Source organism: Phoenix dactylifera, chromosome 4 (genome assembly GCF_009389715.1).
Source record: "Phoenix dactylifera cultivar Barhee BC4 chromosome 4, palm_55x_up_171113_PBpolish2nd_filt_p, whole genome shotgun sequence".
NCBI lineage: Eukaryota > Viridiplantae > Streptophyta > Magnoliopsida > Arecales > Arecaceae > Phoenix > Phoenix dactylifera.
This window is the reverse complement of record NC_052395.1, coordinates 15,991,581-16,007,416: the sequence shown is the minus strand read 5'-3', so window position 1 is coordinate 16,007,416 and position 15,836 is coordinate 15,991,581. Positions and strand designations below refer to the sequence as shown.

The following is a 15,836-nucleotide window of genomic DNA, read 5'->3' as shown; positions in this document are numbered from 1 at the left end:
AATATTTTCACGATAGCAGCAAAACCTTAAACATGATAACTGAAAGATAAATATGTAAGAATTAAAAGTACTTTGCCAAACATCAGCTATGATAATTTAAAAGAACAAGCCCAAAGTCAAAGAAGAAGAGAAAGAACTTGGAAGCAAAGAAGTTAAAGAACAACCAAGCCATAAGCATAAAACTAAATAACAGCCAAACCAGAGGAACTAATGGTAGGTCCCTGAAGCTTTTGCTCCAGCATTCGATCGAAGCCTTTCTCAATATACTCTGGAATGAAATACATACAACATCAGTGCAGTCAAAATCATTCAAGTACTAATTAAAGTGGATTCAGCAAGGGGCCGAAGGTGATGACAGAAGCATAGAGAGCACAAAGGAGTGAGATGCAAAGTGCGCATGCCATCATCTGTGCTCTCTATCTTCTGTCAACAGCATCACCGGATGGCTCCTTTCCCCTCTTGCTGACAACAAGAGCAGCAGGATGATTGCAGAATAGAGAAAACAGATGAACAAATGGAATTGGACTAGAAAGAAAATATGTATACAAAAAAGAGTCTTGAAGCCTACAAGTACCAAAAGGAGTCTTCCACACCCTCCCATTTATAGAAGGGTGTGAGGTAGAACGGTGACTCAAGTGCAAAGGGAGTATATTTCTCCTGGTTTTGCCCCGATTCCATGCACCATGATTAGCTGATGGTGCATGCACCGACTTGCAAAAGTTTTTAGGTGGATCGGACAGCTGAAGGAAGATGTAATATGCATGGTGGGGCCACGTACTGAAAGGAGTGGGCCCACATGGAGTCAATACGTTAAAGAGGATTGCGTTAGGGATATGGGCGATTCATGCAACTAGCCCAGAAACATGGCAAACTCCAAGCTTTCCCACCTGCACCTTATCTTCCTATCCCATCTCTATTTTACACTGCTCCATCCGTCCGTTTCAGAAGCATAATGGGGCGGGGGCCCCAGTTGGTCCATGTGTCGTGACCCCCGGGGCCTCTCTGACTTCGGATCCTCTACAGTACAACTTTTGCACCACAGAATATGGTACCATCATGAATAGCTGCTGCTTCATCCATCTCGAAGATGAATAATTCTTATTCTTTTTGGAATATGAACTAATAATGGTACCGTATTCTGCGGCGCAAAAGTTTTTTTGGAACATGGAACAAGCACACCTTTTGCAGCCTTTGGCTCCCGATGGACCACCTCTCCGTTATCCTTTGTTCCACTTGGCTTGTGGAACCCGCACCAAAGTCAAGTGGCGTCTGAGTTCGATGAACGACGCTCCACTCGAGAGGCGTACATAAAAGTTAACCACTCAGGCGTGATCTTTATGGTTTTGGCCATAATATCTGTGTATCCTCATTCATGCATGTCATGCTGCAAAAGAAAGGAGGGCTTTTTTGAGCTGCTCGTCAACTAGTCACGCGGAAGAGATATTCAAATTCAGGCTTGGCTCATTTTACGCTTGAGCTCAGCATGCATGTTATTCAACTCATGAACTTGTATTTGGAAGCCTTTAAGTGTTCTAAGTGCTTGCTTTATATCTAAACAAGCTCAAATGTCAATGCTGAAGTAATACAAAAATATCAACCAAGAAAATTTTATAGCTAGCTTCTGTAGTTTTCTTCTTGTTCCGAGTGATAATCACATCGATAAGTATAAAACAGAAAAATCATATAAAACTCGATAACATTTCAGTGTGACATCTCATAGAATGACTTCGTATAGCGTATGAGGGCAGCTTATAGTTGCCAGCAGTTCATATTGCATGCAGCACGAGCCCAAAAAAAAATCTCCATGAGTGTCATAATTGCAGGACCTCGTGCATGAGGAAATGGAGTAAGGGGATGGCAGTGTCCGTTTTCGCTTTTTTCATGGAGATGTAAGGTGGCGTCGTGAGGTAATTTGGACTCCAGCGGCTTGATGGAATCTTCCCTTTTAGGGTAGGGACTTGGGAAGGTAGGTTGGCCAAGAATCTTCTCATCAACTGGAGGACAGTAGTGACCACATTCTTTCTATTTTTTTAATCATTGTGATGATGTTTTGTTCTAATCGGGCCTTTATCATGAGCCGACACGCATGGATATTGGTGACGATGCAAAGTAACGTGTCGCCACCCGATTCATAGACGTAGAATAATATAAACATTGGCGTGTTCGTGTCGGATGTGGAGACTTATGGAGCTGTTCAAAAGATGGACTCCATCAGGTGTGCTTCATCGATGCCAATAGAGATGTTTTGATTGGTTAGTTTTGTCTAATCATCGCGTTTTAAGGCATCTTTTATTTTGAAAACTTTGTCGACCATGATTATAAGACCATACTTGGAATCCACGCATGTATCAAAGAGAAGGTCTTAACCTTTGGATCGATACGATTGTGGCGTATATATGAATTTGATTAAATAAAATATGAAAATATCTTTCACTCCTTATCCAAATAGTCAAGCTTATTACTATATGAAATCATTGGTGAATGAATATATTATCTGAAACGTTTAAACAATAGATTAAAGGGGTTATATGGAAGATCGAATATCTTGTAGATAGAGGAAAACAATACAAAATATGTAAGTGCTCTTAAAGTTTCAATCGCTATTTGCTGAATTCATCTCTTAACCACCAAGCTACATTTTATTTATTGTTATTAAATAAGAATTGTTTATTTAACTTATTAATGTACATTCATATCAATAAGTGCTTGATGTACATTTTAATATTCATATTTTAATCATTATTTTTATTAAAAAATAATTTTTACCAAAAATAAAAAATGAATTTAATTTATTTACTATGATATTTCTAAATTTTTATTGTTAAAGATATTTAAAATTTAAATTTTGGGTGTCACTATATTCAATAATTTTTCCACAAACTCTTCAAGAATAGTTAATTCACGATTACTTTTATTTATGTTATAATAAGAAGTAATAATGGTTTTTTATGCAAAAAAATGGTAATATTCTTATATTACATTTTTATTTTAATATTTTTATTTTAATATTTTATGAGATTTATTTAGATACTCTTGAATCTCATCCGTCCCATGTTGGATACTATAGGGTCGGTTGGCTCCTTAAACTTCTCTCCGCCCACTTTTGTCAACCATTAAAAGATGCACGTACAATGTTTTGAGAAATACATTGAGATGCCATTAACATTGAATGCACTAAGGTATTCTATGTGCAAAACCTTCATGCATAGAGTTCATGAGTGGAAAGATAGCCAGAGAGCAAAATGCTTTAAAACGAATCTAGAACGACTATATATAAAGCATGATTTTTAAAGGATTGTTGAGAACAAAGATGATAATTTGGTCTGAAATTAACCCAAAACCTAAAATTCAGTTTACAACCTTTCTGAGGAGGTTTCTAGGAAAACATAGCAGCATGCACATTTAGGTAGAGAATGCCTCTAGAGATTGATAGAAGAAAGTTTTCCAAGCTATTATTCATAAATATCAGAAATAAGTAAAATCATCTTCCGAAATGCTTTGGATCCTCTGCTACATGCACATAGAAAGTTACATTAGCCCATCAAAGCTGGCTTTCAACTAAATCTCACAATTCAGCATGCAAGAGAAATATAAATGAGTAGAGAAGTTATAGATGCTTGTAATTATAAAAATAGATATACTATATCCGATTTGTATCTTATCTAATTTCAGCTCCAGTACTTGATAAATAAAATTTATAGAAACGAGTGGCTGTGATTCGCAATTATATAATTATGTGGTGGGGGTATAATTTCCGGCTTTCTTAAATCATGATGATGTAGCATTTGGATTGCTGTGGCACGACAAGTTCTGCCGTTTGGAAGCGAAGCACAGAATCATGGCTACAGGTTCACGAGGAAGTGGCTGAAGTTGGGACGTCGCCTTGTCGCAACTTGGCCTTGTTTGACAGGGCCCTCAGCCGTGCTATCATAATCAAAATCTAATAAAATCCTCGGGAGAAGCGCCTTACTTCCTCATATTTTATGTCTCTCTTTTTTTTACAAAAAAAAAAGACAGGGCCCTCAACCTTTGACGAAATTATTGCTGCTCTTCCACGACGGTGCATGATGATGAATGAAAACCACTGAAATAGTTGGTTAATAGCTAGTATAATGCTGGACTTCGATGTTCCCTTCTGTCCCCCTCCGGGTAGCCAAGGTCCCCCGGGCATCCGTCGCATCATCCACATGGTTATGCCATCGTTCGGTCCGACGTGAAACGATTGAGCTGAAGCCATACCTTTTATAAGCAAAATTCATTTTCGTGGTGGTCAATTTCGATAACAGTATTGCTAGCGTTGGAAATAGAGATTGAATAAGTTTTATGATAAGAGATCATGAGCCTAGACTCATTGGTGTTGAGCTGCGAGCTACTCGAAGAGGAATATTATTTTTGCAAGATTGGTCCTAGAGACAACCTGTTGGCCGAGATCGATGTGAGCCAAGTCAGCAAGGCTCGTCCGCGGCAGAGGCTGGTGTAGACCAAGTCGCAATCGAACGCCGAAGAAGTGCTTGAGATGGTCGGTTTAAAGACTATGGTTAAGTCTTTACTATCACCTGCGGATTTTAGTGAGATGGCAGCGCCTACGCTTAAGAGCGATGCAACTATGATGATCGATTGAATTTAGAAGAGTGCTGACAGGCACAAACGCAGACAACTTGCTAACCTTTTGATTTTTCTGGATGTGGCCGTATGTGTATGGTGTGAGCTCGCGCTGTATATATAAAAAAAATTAATTAATAAAGTCGCACCAAAAGTTGCCGCGAGATCTTTTAGTGATACAGTTAATAAAGATTCAATAATTCAACGTTTGGTCACGAGACGATAAGGTCCAAGTTGATGGGACCGTACCACGGGCTTTGTGACGGTGCTACCGGCGTTGTTCGAGGAGATATTTTCGCGTGCCTGTGGTGGTGCTTGGCTCCATCCATCTCACTGTGACGAGAGCCACCTGCTCTTGATGGCCCGGCCCCAATCGTTTACTTTCCCTTGAAGGTACTCATAATGGCATTTCACCTGCTTGCTGGGTTCCAGCATCTTAAATCCTCATGCTGCCGTCAGCTTTTTTCCCGAGATTTTTAACCATCTACTATGGACCTTGAATTTATGTATATCCATTTAATTAGCACCATCAGATGACTTTTTTTTTTTTTACTTCTAAGCCATAAAATTGTGGCGCCATTATCTTATTTGAGCAACCCTTACCATTTTCTTTTACTTAAAATCTTGCATGTGCATCACATTTGTTTGATGCCCGTTTTGCTAATCTAACACCAATCTTAGTTCAATACTAATCCTCATGATGAAGTCTTTACCTTGGATGTTAAGAGTTCATTATTTACTACAACCTTCAACCTATATACTAATTGTATTTAATAGGCTCGACAGGATCGAGATCTAGATCTTGGACATTCTTAATTTAATAAGTATACATGACCGGCTCTTGAAATCCCTATGTCTAGACCGAGCATGCGGGTTCAAATATTTGGTAGCTCCAACTAATTTGGGCACATAGGTTTTATCTAATTAAGATCCAATTTATATGCTTTTTTCTTTTTGTTGTTGGTAGTGGATGTATCCGTTTTTGGAGATTCATTGTAGGTTCCATATGAGCCCAATTGGTTGTGACATAAACAATTTTCACTGTTGGCTATGCTATAAATAGAGAGGATTGTGGGGGCATCCTTAAGTACTAATTATTCTTGTGAACCTTGTCCTATAAGATTTGTTGCTCGCTATTTTTCTAAGTTAATTGAAACGAGTATTGATTGTGCCCTTTGTGTGTATAAGCAATTTTGTTGAACTATAAAATACCTGGTGTATCGTGTCATTTTGACTTTTTTTTCCTAGTATTATTTTCTAATGTTCTAGACCCTAGTGAGATTAGTGATGGTAGAGATAGTGTTAGAAACAACTAATCTAGCTTATGATAGAATTGGAGCAAATTGATCAACCATTAGTTGTAAGTAGAGTTTTGGTGGTTTGTATAACAAACTGAAGATCGGACATTTGAAAGGCCTCTCTCTCTCTATCTATCTCTCTTTCTCTCTCTCTTTGTGCGCGCACGCGCGTGTGTGTACGTGTGCACATGTGCGCGTGCATCTGTGCGCCTAATCTCTCCCTCTACCTCCGGGTCTCTCTCCCTCTATTTTTTTTCCCATCTAATTCGGGAATCAGAGCAAGCGTAAAGGATCTAGGTTTTGGCAAATCCAGGCCAAGTTATGTTTGGGCCTACTTAGATGCAAATATTGAACCCAATGCCAGTTTGGGCTAGGCCCAGACCACCGCATATGTTCTTGATACTAGAACGCGATACTACTAGGCCAATGCAACTTGTTGGTGGATTAGGTTCGAGGGTAATGTGAGATTATCCATCTTCACAACTAAAATAATAGAAGAGGTTTGGAGGATATTTGTTTTATGATATATCGCCTTGGACAACTCTCTTGAAACCCAAAGGCAAAGAACATATGATTGTCACCTGAGTTGCTTCTCTTTTTTTTCCTGCCTTCCTTCCACCATCTTTCATGTAAATGTTTTAAGTTCCGACCCTTTGTAAGGCTTGTTGTACTTTTGGAAGGGGATTTATTTACTTGATAAATTTTTAGATGGCCTTTCAGGAAAAAAAAGGCACCCATCATATTCTATAATTCTTGTATCAATAGCTGACAAAATCAAGGAAATTAGAAAAAGAAATCATGGAACATCCATACTGCGAGTCTTGAGATGTTTCATGCAAAAGAAAGAATGAGAGTCCAAAGCAAGAGATATGGTTTAGAATTTTGAACATGTAATTGATCCCACTTGACCAATAACCTTGATGATTGTAAGAAGCAATTATTATATAATGTACGGTCCATAAGCTGAATGACATTGATAGTATCACCAAGATATATTGATATTTGGCGAGCAATTCATGCTTCTTCTTTTTTTTTTTTTTTTTTGAGGCAGTATGATTAGATGGCCCTTGATTAAACACGGTCATGGAATTAGCATGAAAAACATCACAATTGATCCAGGATGGTTTGCTGCATGCAAGGCTACCCAGTCACCTACCATGTTTGCCTCCTTATAGATGTGAACGACCTCAAAATATTTGAGAGTAGGAAAAACCTTCATCATATCCTCGAGATTGGGGTGAGAGAAGACTAGATCGGACGACGCTCCAATGAACTACCAAATCATGATCTTTGTGTTCTCCTCCAATATAATGTTAGGAGCTTTCAAGACCGTAACTACATAAATCAACTACCACATTTGCCTTCCTATAGATGTGAACAATCTCAAAATATCGCAGAGTAGAAATAACGTTCATCATATCCTTGAGATTGGGGTGAGAGAAGCCCAGGTTGGACGACCCTCGAGTCAACCACCCAATCATGGTCTTTGAGTTCCCCTCCAATATAATACTAGGGGATTTCAAGACTGTAACTGCATAAATCAATCCCTCTCATGCAGCTCTCACCTCCACAAGTGGAACGGTAATATCATAAATGTAAACTCCTTCAGCAGCCACCAGGAAAGATACCCGATGACAAATCACATACCCAGCTCCTCCATCCGCGCCTTTGTCCCACATGCTACCATCAAAATTAATCTCGAGACTTTCAGGAGGTGGGACTCCCAGGTGAAATGAATTATCCTAGAAGATGCACAAATTGCAAGATAGAAATCCCAGGTTTCCTTGGCTATCTCAATCCTCTAAATAGTATGGCGCAGGTATACTCAACTACAGCTTTCATAATAGTGATTAGCGGGCCTTGATTCATATTATCAAAACAACCTGCATTTCTAGCTAGCCAAATATTTGAAATGATATAACAAGTAGTGATCACCCTACTTGACTCATTTAGCACCGATTGATATAGTTGATGGGCTGAGCATACAATATTCTGGATTGGAATTGTCCGTAATACTTGTAGGGCTCGTTTGGTTCGCGAAAAAAGAAGGGAAAAAGTGTGGTCAACAGGAAAGTAATGAGATGCCTCTTGTTTGGTTGGAGTTTTCAAAGAAGAGAGATAGAAAAGTTGTATTCTCATGGGAATATGATTCCCACATTTTATGGAAAAATCTTTTTCATGAGAAACATGGAAAAGTTACTTTCCCATGAGGCGGGAATCACTATATTTTTATTTTTTTCCTAAAAAGGCCCTTCAACATTAAAGAGGCATTAAAGACCTAATTTTTATTAAGAGTAATAGGAGTTACACATAACTTTTTCAGGAAAGTGGATGGTCAACGAAATATAAGCACTCTGGAAATCTATCACTTTTCCATGTTTAACCAAACAGCCAAAAATACATTCTCAGACATTCTCTTCTTAAGAATCTTCTTCTCAGGAATCATATTTCTAGAAGGAAAAATACTTCCCGCGAGCCAAACGAGCCCTTAGGAGAGAACCCGAGAGTTCCGAAACATATCGGACAATGTAATGGGGAGGGATCATATAAATTCATCGCATAAGGGGCTCAAATATGCTTTAAGATTCTGGCTTCGGACAAGCATACGGAGCCCTTACATATTATACATCAGTATAAAGGGCGGCGCTCCGTATAATTTTTATACGCGATATAGCGGCTGGGACGTGGCGGATCGAGCCGGCCTCTAAATGAACCGGTGGGGCCAATCTCTAGCGTGTAACCTTATTAGGACCCGGTTCGGACCCTTATATTCCCTCTCGCACGAGCCGACGGATTGAGCCCTAGCCGGCGCAAACGCAGAGAGGGAAAGCGTGGGCGACGAACGGGAGTGAAGAAGCCTCTTGCGCTCCGCCACCGTGAGCAGGTAAATTCGTTTTTTTTAAATCTTTTTATTCTGCTTTTTCTTTGTGATTCTCCTGAAGCTCCTTTCATCTGTTTTTGATTTCTGGAATTATATGGGATAATGTTAGCGACTTCGCAAGAAATGATGAAACAACCAATTAATTTTGCGCTGTTATTCAAGCTCGATGTGAATAAGATTGGTTAATTTTGTTACTTAAATGTGCAATTGATCATTAATTCACTAATCGTACCTCCAATTTCGCATTTCTTTGTTACTTATGGATTTTTCCCTCATTATTTCCTTTTCTTTGCATCGAGTTCCTGTGGAATATTGTCTATTGCATACTTAATAAGGTAAAATTTTAAATATATATTAACGGTCAGTGATGGGATGAAGTCGCCGTCCATGGTGTTTGTGCGCCATGAACCAAACCCCTTGTCCGCTACGCGCCTACCGAGCTTTTTGAAACATAGACAGCCAAAGATGTGTACAGTATGATAAAAAATGTAGTCGTAGCCTTGTGGTCTTGATGTTATTTAGAGGTAATGGATTGTGAAATCTTGAAGCAGGGAGAATCGGTTTTTTTTAAGGTAAAATAGTAAAGAAGTGGAGAGAGGCTTAAAACTATCACTAGGCGTTATATGGGAATTGGTTGATGAATGGATTGACATAGTAGAAAGAGAGGCAAAAGATGCATGGGGAAGCAGAGGTCCAGGAGCCAAACGGAGGATCAAATTCTGCTCTTCTATAGTATTTTACTATTTTGATAGATTAAAAATGTTTGAAGAAAGGATAACAGAGCATGAGCAACAGTTCTGCTTCTGCTTCGAGTTTGTGTTCCAACTTTTCTATAACCCATATGTATTGCCTAAAAGATAACTGTTCCACTTAAGTACTACTAAAATAAAATCCCAGAGGTTGGTGCACTCTAATGATATAATAATGAATGTGCAGAGTTTTAATTCTTTGTATTTGGATATACTGATTATAGATTCGGTACATGGTGATTTAATTGAATAATTTGTAGTTCTGCTTTGGAGTGCAACCATTTTTTTATTTGAATAAATGGCCACGTTTTTTAAATATTTAATTTCCCTGACTATTGCTCCTGTAATGTCTATGTTTTTTATTATTTTTGTTTACCCTCTTACTTTTTCTTTAACCTTCATTTTAAGAGTTTTCTTCAATTTCGTTTTGCTAGATCACAAGCTTCTGATTTCCCTGATTTAGTTTTTTATTTTCACTTTTTCACTTATTGACAATGGCAAGTTATCTAGCTACTGTTTAAACCATGTTATGTGGGATGGTGAAAGTGAAGGTATTATTGTGAAATGATATGGACCGATAATAAATATCCTTCTTATGTATATCTAACCTGCATCCTATGGGTTTTTTGCTTTGTGTACAGTGGTGCGAAGAACAATTGAAACCATTCTGCCAGACAATCAGATATCTTGCAATTTATTGAATTCCTATGATGTCGTCTGGTCCTGGACTTCAGTCACTAGTAGATCGTATGTGCCCAATAATCGATATTTTATTGATTAAAATCTTAATTACCACATGTATTAAGTCTCAATATTTTGAGCAACATTAATGTGTTAATTGCTACGTCTAGATGGTGCAGTACTGAATGTTTTTTGAAACTCCATTGATCTCTTATTTTCTTTTAACCTTGCAGAGACCATATCAGTCATTACAAATGACGGACGACATATTGTGGTAAGTATGATATTTTATTTTTGGATAAACATTTTAAAATTTTGGGAATTTTTGGATTTATTATTAACTTTTCATCTAAAGTTTACATAAGTTTTGATTATCTTCTCTCTCTCTCTCTCTCTCTCTCTGTGTGTGTGTGTGTGTGTGTTACTTGTAATTCTGTTATTTTTTTTCTTCCTTTTTTTAGATGCTTTACATGTTTGACAACTGAACTTTTCACAAATGTTGATTCTCTCTATCTCTGTCTATCTCTCTCTCTCTCTCTGTTACTTGTAATTGCCTTATTTTTGTTCTTCCTTTTTTTAGATGCTTTACCATCTGCAACTTTCCTGATTCCTGCATGTTTGGCCATAGATTATTGGTTCTGTAGAGTTGGTTCTAAATGTAAGAATATAACATTAATCAGGACCTATATCTCCACCTTTCATCATGATAATGATAATCCTTTTATTCCTTTCTTTTTTTTAGGGAATTTTAAAAGGGTTTGACCAAGCTACCAATATCATTCTTGATGAGTCACATGAACGGGTTTACTCTACAAAGGTTTGCCCTCTTGCTTTTTTCATTTGTACATATTATGAGTTTTGTTTCAAATGCATGAATTTCCATTAGAGTGTTGCATTTTCAGATTTTTTGCATGATTGTGGATCAGGAAATCTTTTGATTGTCTTGGGACATTTGCTGTTTTCGAATCGACTATTTAAGTATTTTGAATTGCAGTTGATTCTAATAGTGGGATTTAAATAAGGGCAGCAATATTATTGCTGGCTTCTGTTTCTGTATTGTCAATAGATGATGGTATATTCAACTAGTTTTGGGTAGATTTCTTGTGAAGAATGCTAAAGAAAAGGTTTTTGCATAGGTCATATGTTTGTAATGTTCCTCATATTCTTCCCTAAATATCAGTTGGAAACCCATGATCAAGGGGCCAGATGAGCAGCCTGAAGACATCTTTAAATCACTAGGTTAATTACTGACAAAAAAAGATTTGAGGATGTTATAAAGGACGCAAGCAAGAGTATTCCTTGAAAGTTGTCTAGTCTTCATGGACTCACTAGCACGATCTTCAGTGATGATTAAGATACCATCGAGTAGAAATCTAGTTGTATAGCACTTGTTTAAAACCAAATACATGGCTTATGCATCTCAAACCTTGACACTCACAACCAACAAATGTACTAAGCCAGAATTCTACATACCAATTAGCCTTTCATGAGAACTTCTGTAAGGTTATTGTGATATTTTAGTCAATAGTCTGAAGGAGTTTCTCCCTAAGTTCATTTGATGCATGTAGAAGGTCAAGTCATTAAATTCATCATCAGGCATCAGAGGTGGGAGATCAGATTGTTAGAAGTCAATATATGGACCATTTATCATTGATTTTGATGCTTTCTTTTTTTGCCTTGGTTAATTTATTTTTTTGTACCTCATTGATGGAGAATGGCCGGGTTTATTATGTCACCTTGGTCTCCAGTGGAGGGAACTTGATGAAGTGGACAGGCAATGCTTCAGAAGGGGGTGGGGGTGGGGTGAGGGTTCTTGTGTCTATCCTTACCCACATTCCTCTTATTTAAGTTAGCCACATAAGGGTAGTTTAGGGACAAAATTATGAGTTACAGTTTCTTTTTTATGACCTTGCTCTGTGTTTTGAGATATTGATTGGACATTATATGCATGCATGTAAAGGCTTCTTTTCTTCAAGCTAGTTTGGTGCCCTCAGCATATCTTTTTCCCTTTTATTCTTTAACTTATCTTTTCTTCCTCTTTTCTAGCTTCTTCTTGTTTTACATTATTTTTGCATGTTTTTTGCTGGAATATTTTATTTCGGCTGTTCTGATTCCACTGCTAATGTAGATTTGTCAAGCATTTGATTTCAAAAATGCCTGCTTGATTTTATGCATGGTGGAACCACATCTATAGATATACTATTTTCAGCTTAAGAATATGAACTTTATGCTTGCCAGATTTCAGTTTGTATCCAAAGTTCTCCATAAGAATTCCCAACTCCTTTGAATCTTCTTAAAGCAATACAAAAAAGAGAAACCCTCTCTTGTTGTGTTTTGCTGCCAAATTGATTTCAGTTTTGGATCTGAAACTATAATAACCTGAAGCCCTTGATCCAGTTCTAATCTACAAATGTTTACATCAAATTTGAAGCCCTAAATTTTGTATTTGATGCATTGAATGTAACAAGGATCATGTTGATGCACTGCATGAGTGTCTACATGGTCTTTCTGGCACTCGAAGCCAACTGGTGGTATATCCAGGAGATAACAGAACGAAGGACAAAAATCTAGCTGGGTCCTCGCATGCATCAGTTAAGATGGATAATGCTAGGCATGATAACATATTGGTTTATGAGACCACCATTTTAAGGTGCATTTTATGCATATGCGATGGAAAACAGGTTAGTGGAGGTTCCAAATTCCTGCAAAGATAAATTCTGAGGTGTCATTGAATGAACAGCAAGCTGCAATAGCTATGTTGAATGGCACTATTTGGCAGATGTACATTTCAGTTTAACTTAAATGACTACCTTAGCTGACACTCCCAGATTGCCTATTTTGTCTCAAGTGCCAAATTTAGTCATAATATTATTGGGAATAATCTCATGTGACCAAAAATTGCATGACGTCAACAGCTATTGGCTGTTGGCATAACAGTTGAGCCAAATAATACTATAATATGCTATCCTAAAGAATTCTTCATGATTTAAATCTATTGAGGGTAAATTCCCTGTCAAAAACAAACTTATGTTGGTCTTTCTTGAAGATCCTAATCAAATATCATCAAGTTTACCATTGTGGTTCCCTTTTCAACCTTTTTTCTCAATTTTTTGTAAGGTTGAGGCGGTGATGGTAGCAACAAAAGTAGGGGAGGGGGGATGAAGCATGCAAGGGCAACGAAGTATCTAGGTGGTCCTCATGCACTTGATTGTTTTTTTCCTTTTTATTTATGGTCTAGAAAGTTGTTAGTGGTTAAATTGGTAACATCTCAGTAGTCAATAGAGGGCTTAGGTTATCTGGTGATGTGGCATAATATGTTCTCTAAAGTCAAATGGCCCACTAATGGGCCATTGTCTCACACACACACACACACACACACGAACAGAGAGAGGAGAGAGAGGGTCTGTCAACCTTTAGCTCTTTTTGGATGATTGAGTGAAAGAAATGAAAGAAAGGTTGTTTCTTTTTTTAGGACTCCTGTTTGTTTCTTCTTTTAAGATTTCTGTACTTTGTATCACCCTTCTTTTTTGTTCTTGCTCCTCTCATCATTAACTTCTTATTTAATCCTTTTCTTGATTGATATATTTACTGGAAATCAATTTTTTTTCTTCAACTTTTTTCTAAAATGGATGCATGGTTTATTTTCAATTAACAAAATTCATTATTCTTGTTTACTGATTTTTTTGATCAGGAAACAAAGTGTTTATAGTTTTATTTAATTTTCCTCCTCTACAGCTGGCCTGCATCAGAGTGACCTGATTCCTGAATTTAACTAGATTTGATCTTCTTTTCTCTCTCTCTCTCTCTCTCTTCTCTCGTGTGTGTATGCGCGCGCGCGCGCAAGGTGAAAGTTCAGCAAACATTCGTGAACTCCACAAGAGGTTGAAGATGTGCTTGCACACATAATGCAGTAAATGCAGTGCTTTTGGGGGAACAAGCATTTCGTTGGCTTGCAAACTTACAGCATTATCTGATGTAGCAGCATGCAACAACAAGAAAATCAAGACTTCTGATGTACTTCTTAGGGAGAACTAGTCAGTTGGTATCTAGATAAAATGGCTTTCTTAATTTCATGACTTAGGAAAAGATTTCTCTTTTGTTATTTCACTAAAATAGAGACTTTGGTATGCAAAGCCAAAAACAAAAATGCTTTTCTGCTTACTTGCGAAGCCTCTCCTTCTAGCAACTAGCTGAATCTTTTCTACGTTGTGAAACTGCTGATTGGAGCATATTCTAAATTCAACTATTTATTACACATTCAGAATCATATTGCTCTGACCAACTATTTCTGTGCGTTCTTGGCAGGAAGGTGTTCAACAACTTGTTTTAGGACTGTATATTATAAGGGGTGATAACATGTACGTTTTGTTTTTTTTCTTGTTTTTAAATACTGACAGCTTAAAAATTTGTTTTCCTAGCTTGTTTCTTTCATTTTGTCAACCAAGTGGGTCTTCTTAACATGTTTCCCAATCGTTTGCAGAAGTGTTGTGGGAGAAGTAGATGAAGAGCTGGATGCAAATCTGGATCTGTCAAAACTTAGGGCACATCCTCTCAAGCCTATGCTCCATTGATCAACTTAATGTCCAAGCCTCTTGATATTTTCCTCTCTACAAGAGAGATGTCCTACAGTGGGATTTGAGGTATTTAGTTGTTCAAAACAAGAATAGACCTCCTGGTGTTTGTCTAATAGAATACAATTTGTTTCTATACTGCTATATTTTTTGATGCCAACTAAGCAACATTATTTCCAGTAGACACATTAAAAAAAGGCAATGCATCAGAACTGAAAGGATATATGGATCTAAACATTTTGGAATCCTTTTACCTCCTTTTTTCCTAAAAAAATATCATAAGAAATAGTGGAACAATTGCAATCACCTGGCAATACAACATTTTGTTATTCTTATATTTTCATGTGACTTAGGGCTTGTTTGGATGATTGGGCTGAAAATCCTTTGGGATTTGTGGGTTAGGCCAGTATAACCAGCAAAATTATGGGATTATAGGCTGGGCTAGGTCTACATTTATAAGTACCTAGGAGTAGCTTGGAGTAGGCCGGCCCAAATCTCATTGGGAGGGAGAAAGATGCTTATGAAATTTGTGGGTTGGGCTAGTACAACCAGCAAAATTATGAGATTATAGGCTGGGCTAGGCTTATATTTATAAATATCCAGGAGTAGCTTTGGAGTGGGCCGGCCCAAATCTCATTGGGAGGAAAAAAGATCCCGACCCATGAATCCCATAGGATTTTCAGCCCAATCATCCTGATAGGCTCTTAATATTTAAGATTGCCATTAGATTCAAACCATGCAAGAAATAGTAAACTCTCTAAATTTTGCATTTCTACCTTCAACCATTCTTGGTAAGAAGGTAAAATCCATAAAAAAAAATTGATATCTGGTCTATCCAGAAAAGGTACCTGCAGGTTAATGCTGGAAGATCTACAAATGACTTCAGTAATAGATATCATATTTGGACCATGGAAGGTTAGTTCGGACCAAGGTTGAGCCTTTAAATCTGACATGGTTGTAAAAAGGTCACATAATATCTAGTGGGTGACCTATCTTTCAACTGAAATTATAGATCATATCATTGAGCTTGGAAATTCCTTCTTCTCTTTATATT

At 37.5% G+C, this 15,836-nt stretch overlaps 1 protein-coding gene and 1 long non-coding RNA gene across 2 annotated transcripts; one reads left to right on the top strand and one right to left on the bottom strand.

Moving 5' to 3' along the window:
• Positions 1-36: 36 nt before the first annotated feature.
• LOC120110516 lies at positions 37-764 on the bottom strand. The gene is made up of 2 exons (XR_005511557.1): positions 569-764; positions 37-268 (listed from the first exon to the last, which is right to left on the bottom strand). It is a non-coding gene; the product is annotated as an uncharacterized LOC120110516 (long non-coding RNA).
• Positions 765-8,671: 7,907 nt separating this feature from the next.
• On the top strand, positions 8,672-15,027 carry LOC103705644 (sm-like protein LSM8). Its single transcript, XM_008789458.3, has 6 exons — positions 8,672-8,784; positions 10,172-10,277; positions 10,445-10,485; positions 10,954-11,028; positions 14,517-14,569; positions 14,692-15,027. The coding sequence occupies exons 2-6, from the start codon at positions 10,238-10,240 to the stop codon at positions 14,780-14,782; spliced, it is 300 nt and encodes a 99-aa protein (XP_008787680.1). The 5' UTR covers positions 8,672-8,784; positions 10,172-10,237; the 3' UTR covers positions 14,783-15,027.
• The last annotated feature ends 809 nt before the right edge of the window (positions 15,028-15,836 follow it).

Bases quoted from the DNA above. Each gene is read 5' to 3' on its own strand.
- LOC103705644 (XM_008789458.3), top strand. From the start codon at position 10,238: ATGATGTCGTCTGGTCCTGGACTTCAGTCACTAGTAGATC. The intron at 11,029-14,516 runs GTTTGCCCTCTT...CGTTCTTGGCAG, and splicing joins AACGGGTTTACTCTACAAAG to GAAGGTGTTCAACAACTTGT. The intron at 14,570-14,691 runs GTACGTTTTGTT...AATCGTTTGCAG, and splicing joins ATTATAAGGGGTGATAACAT to AAGTGTTGTGGGAGAAGTAG.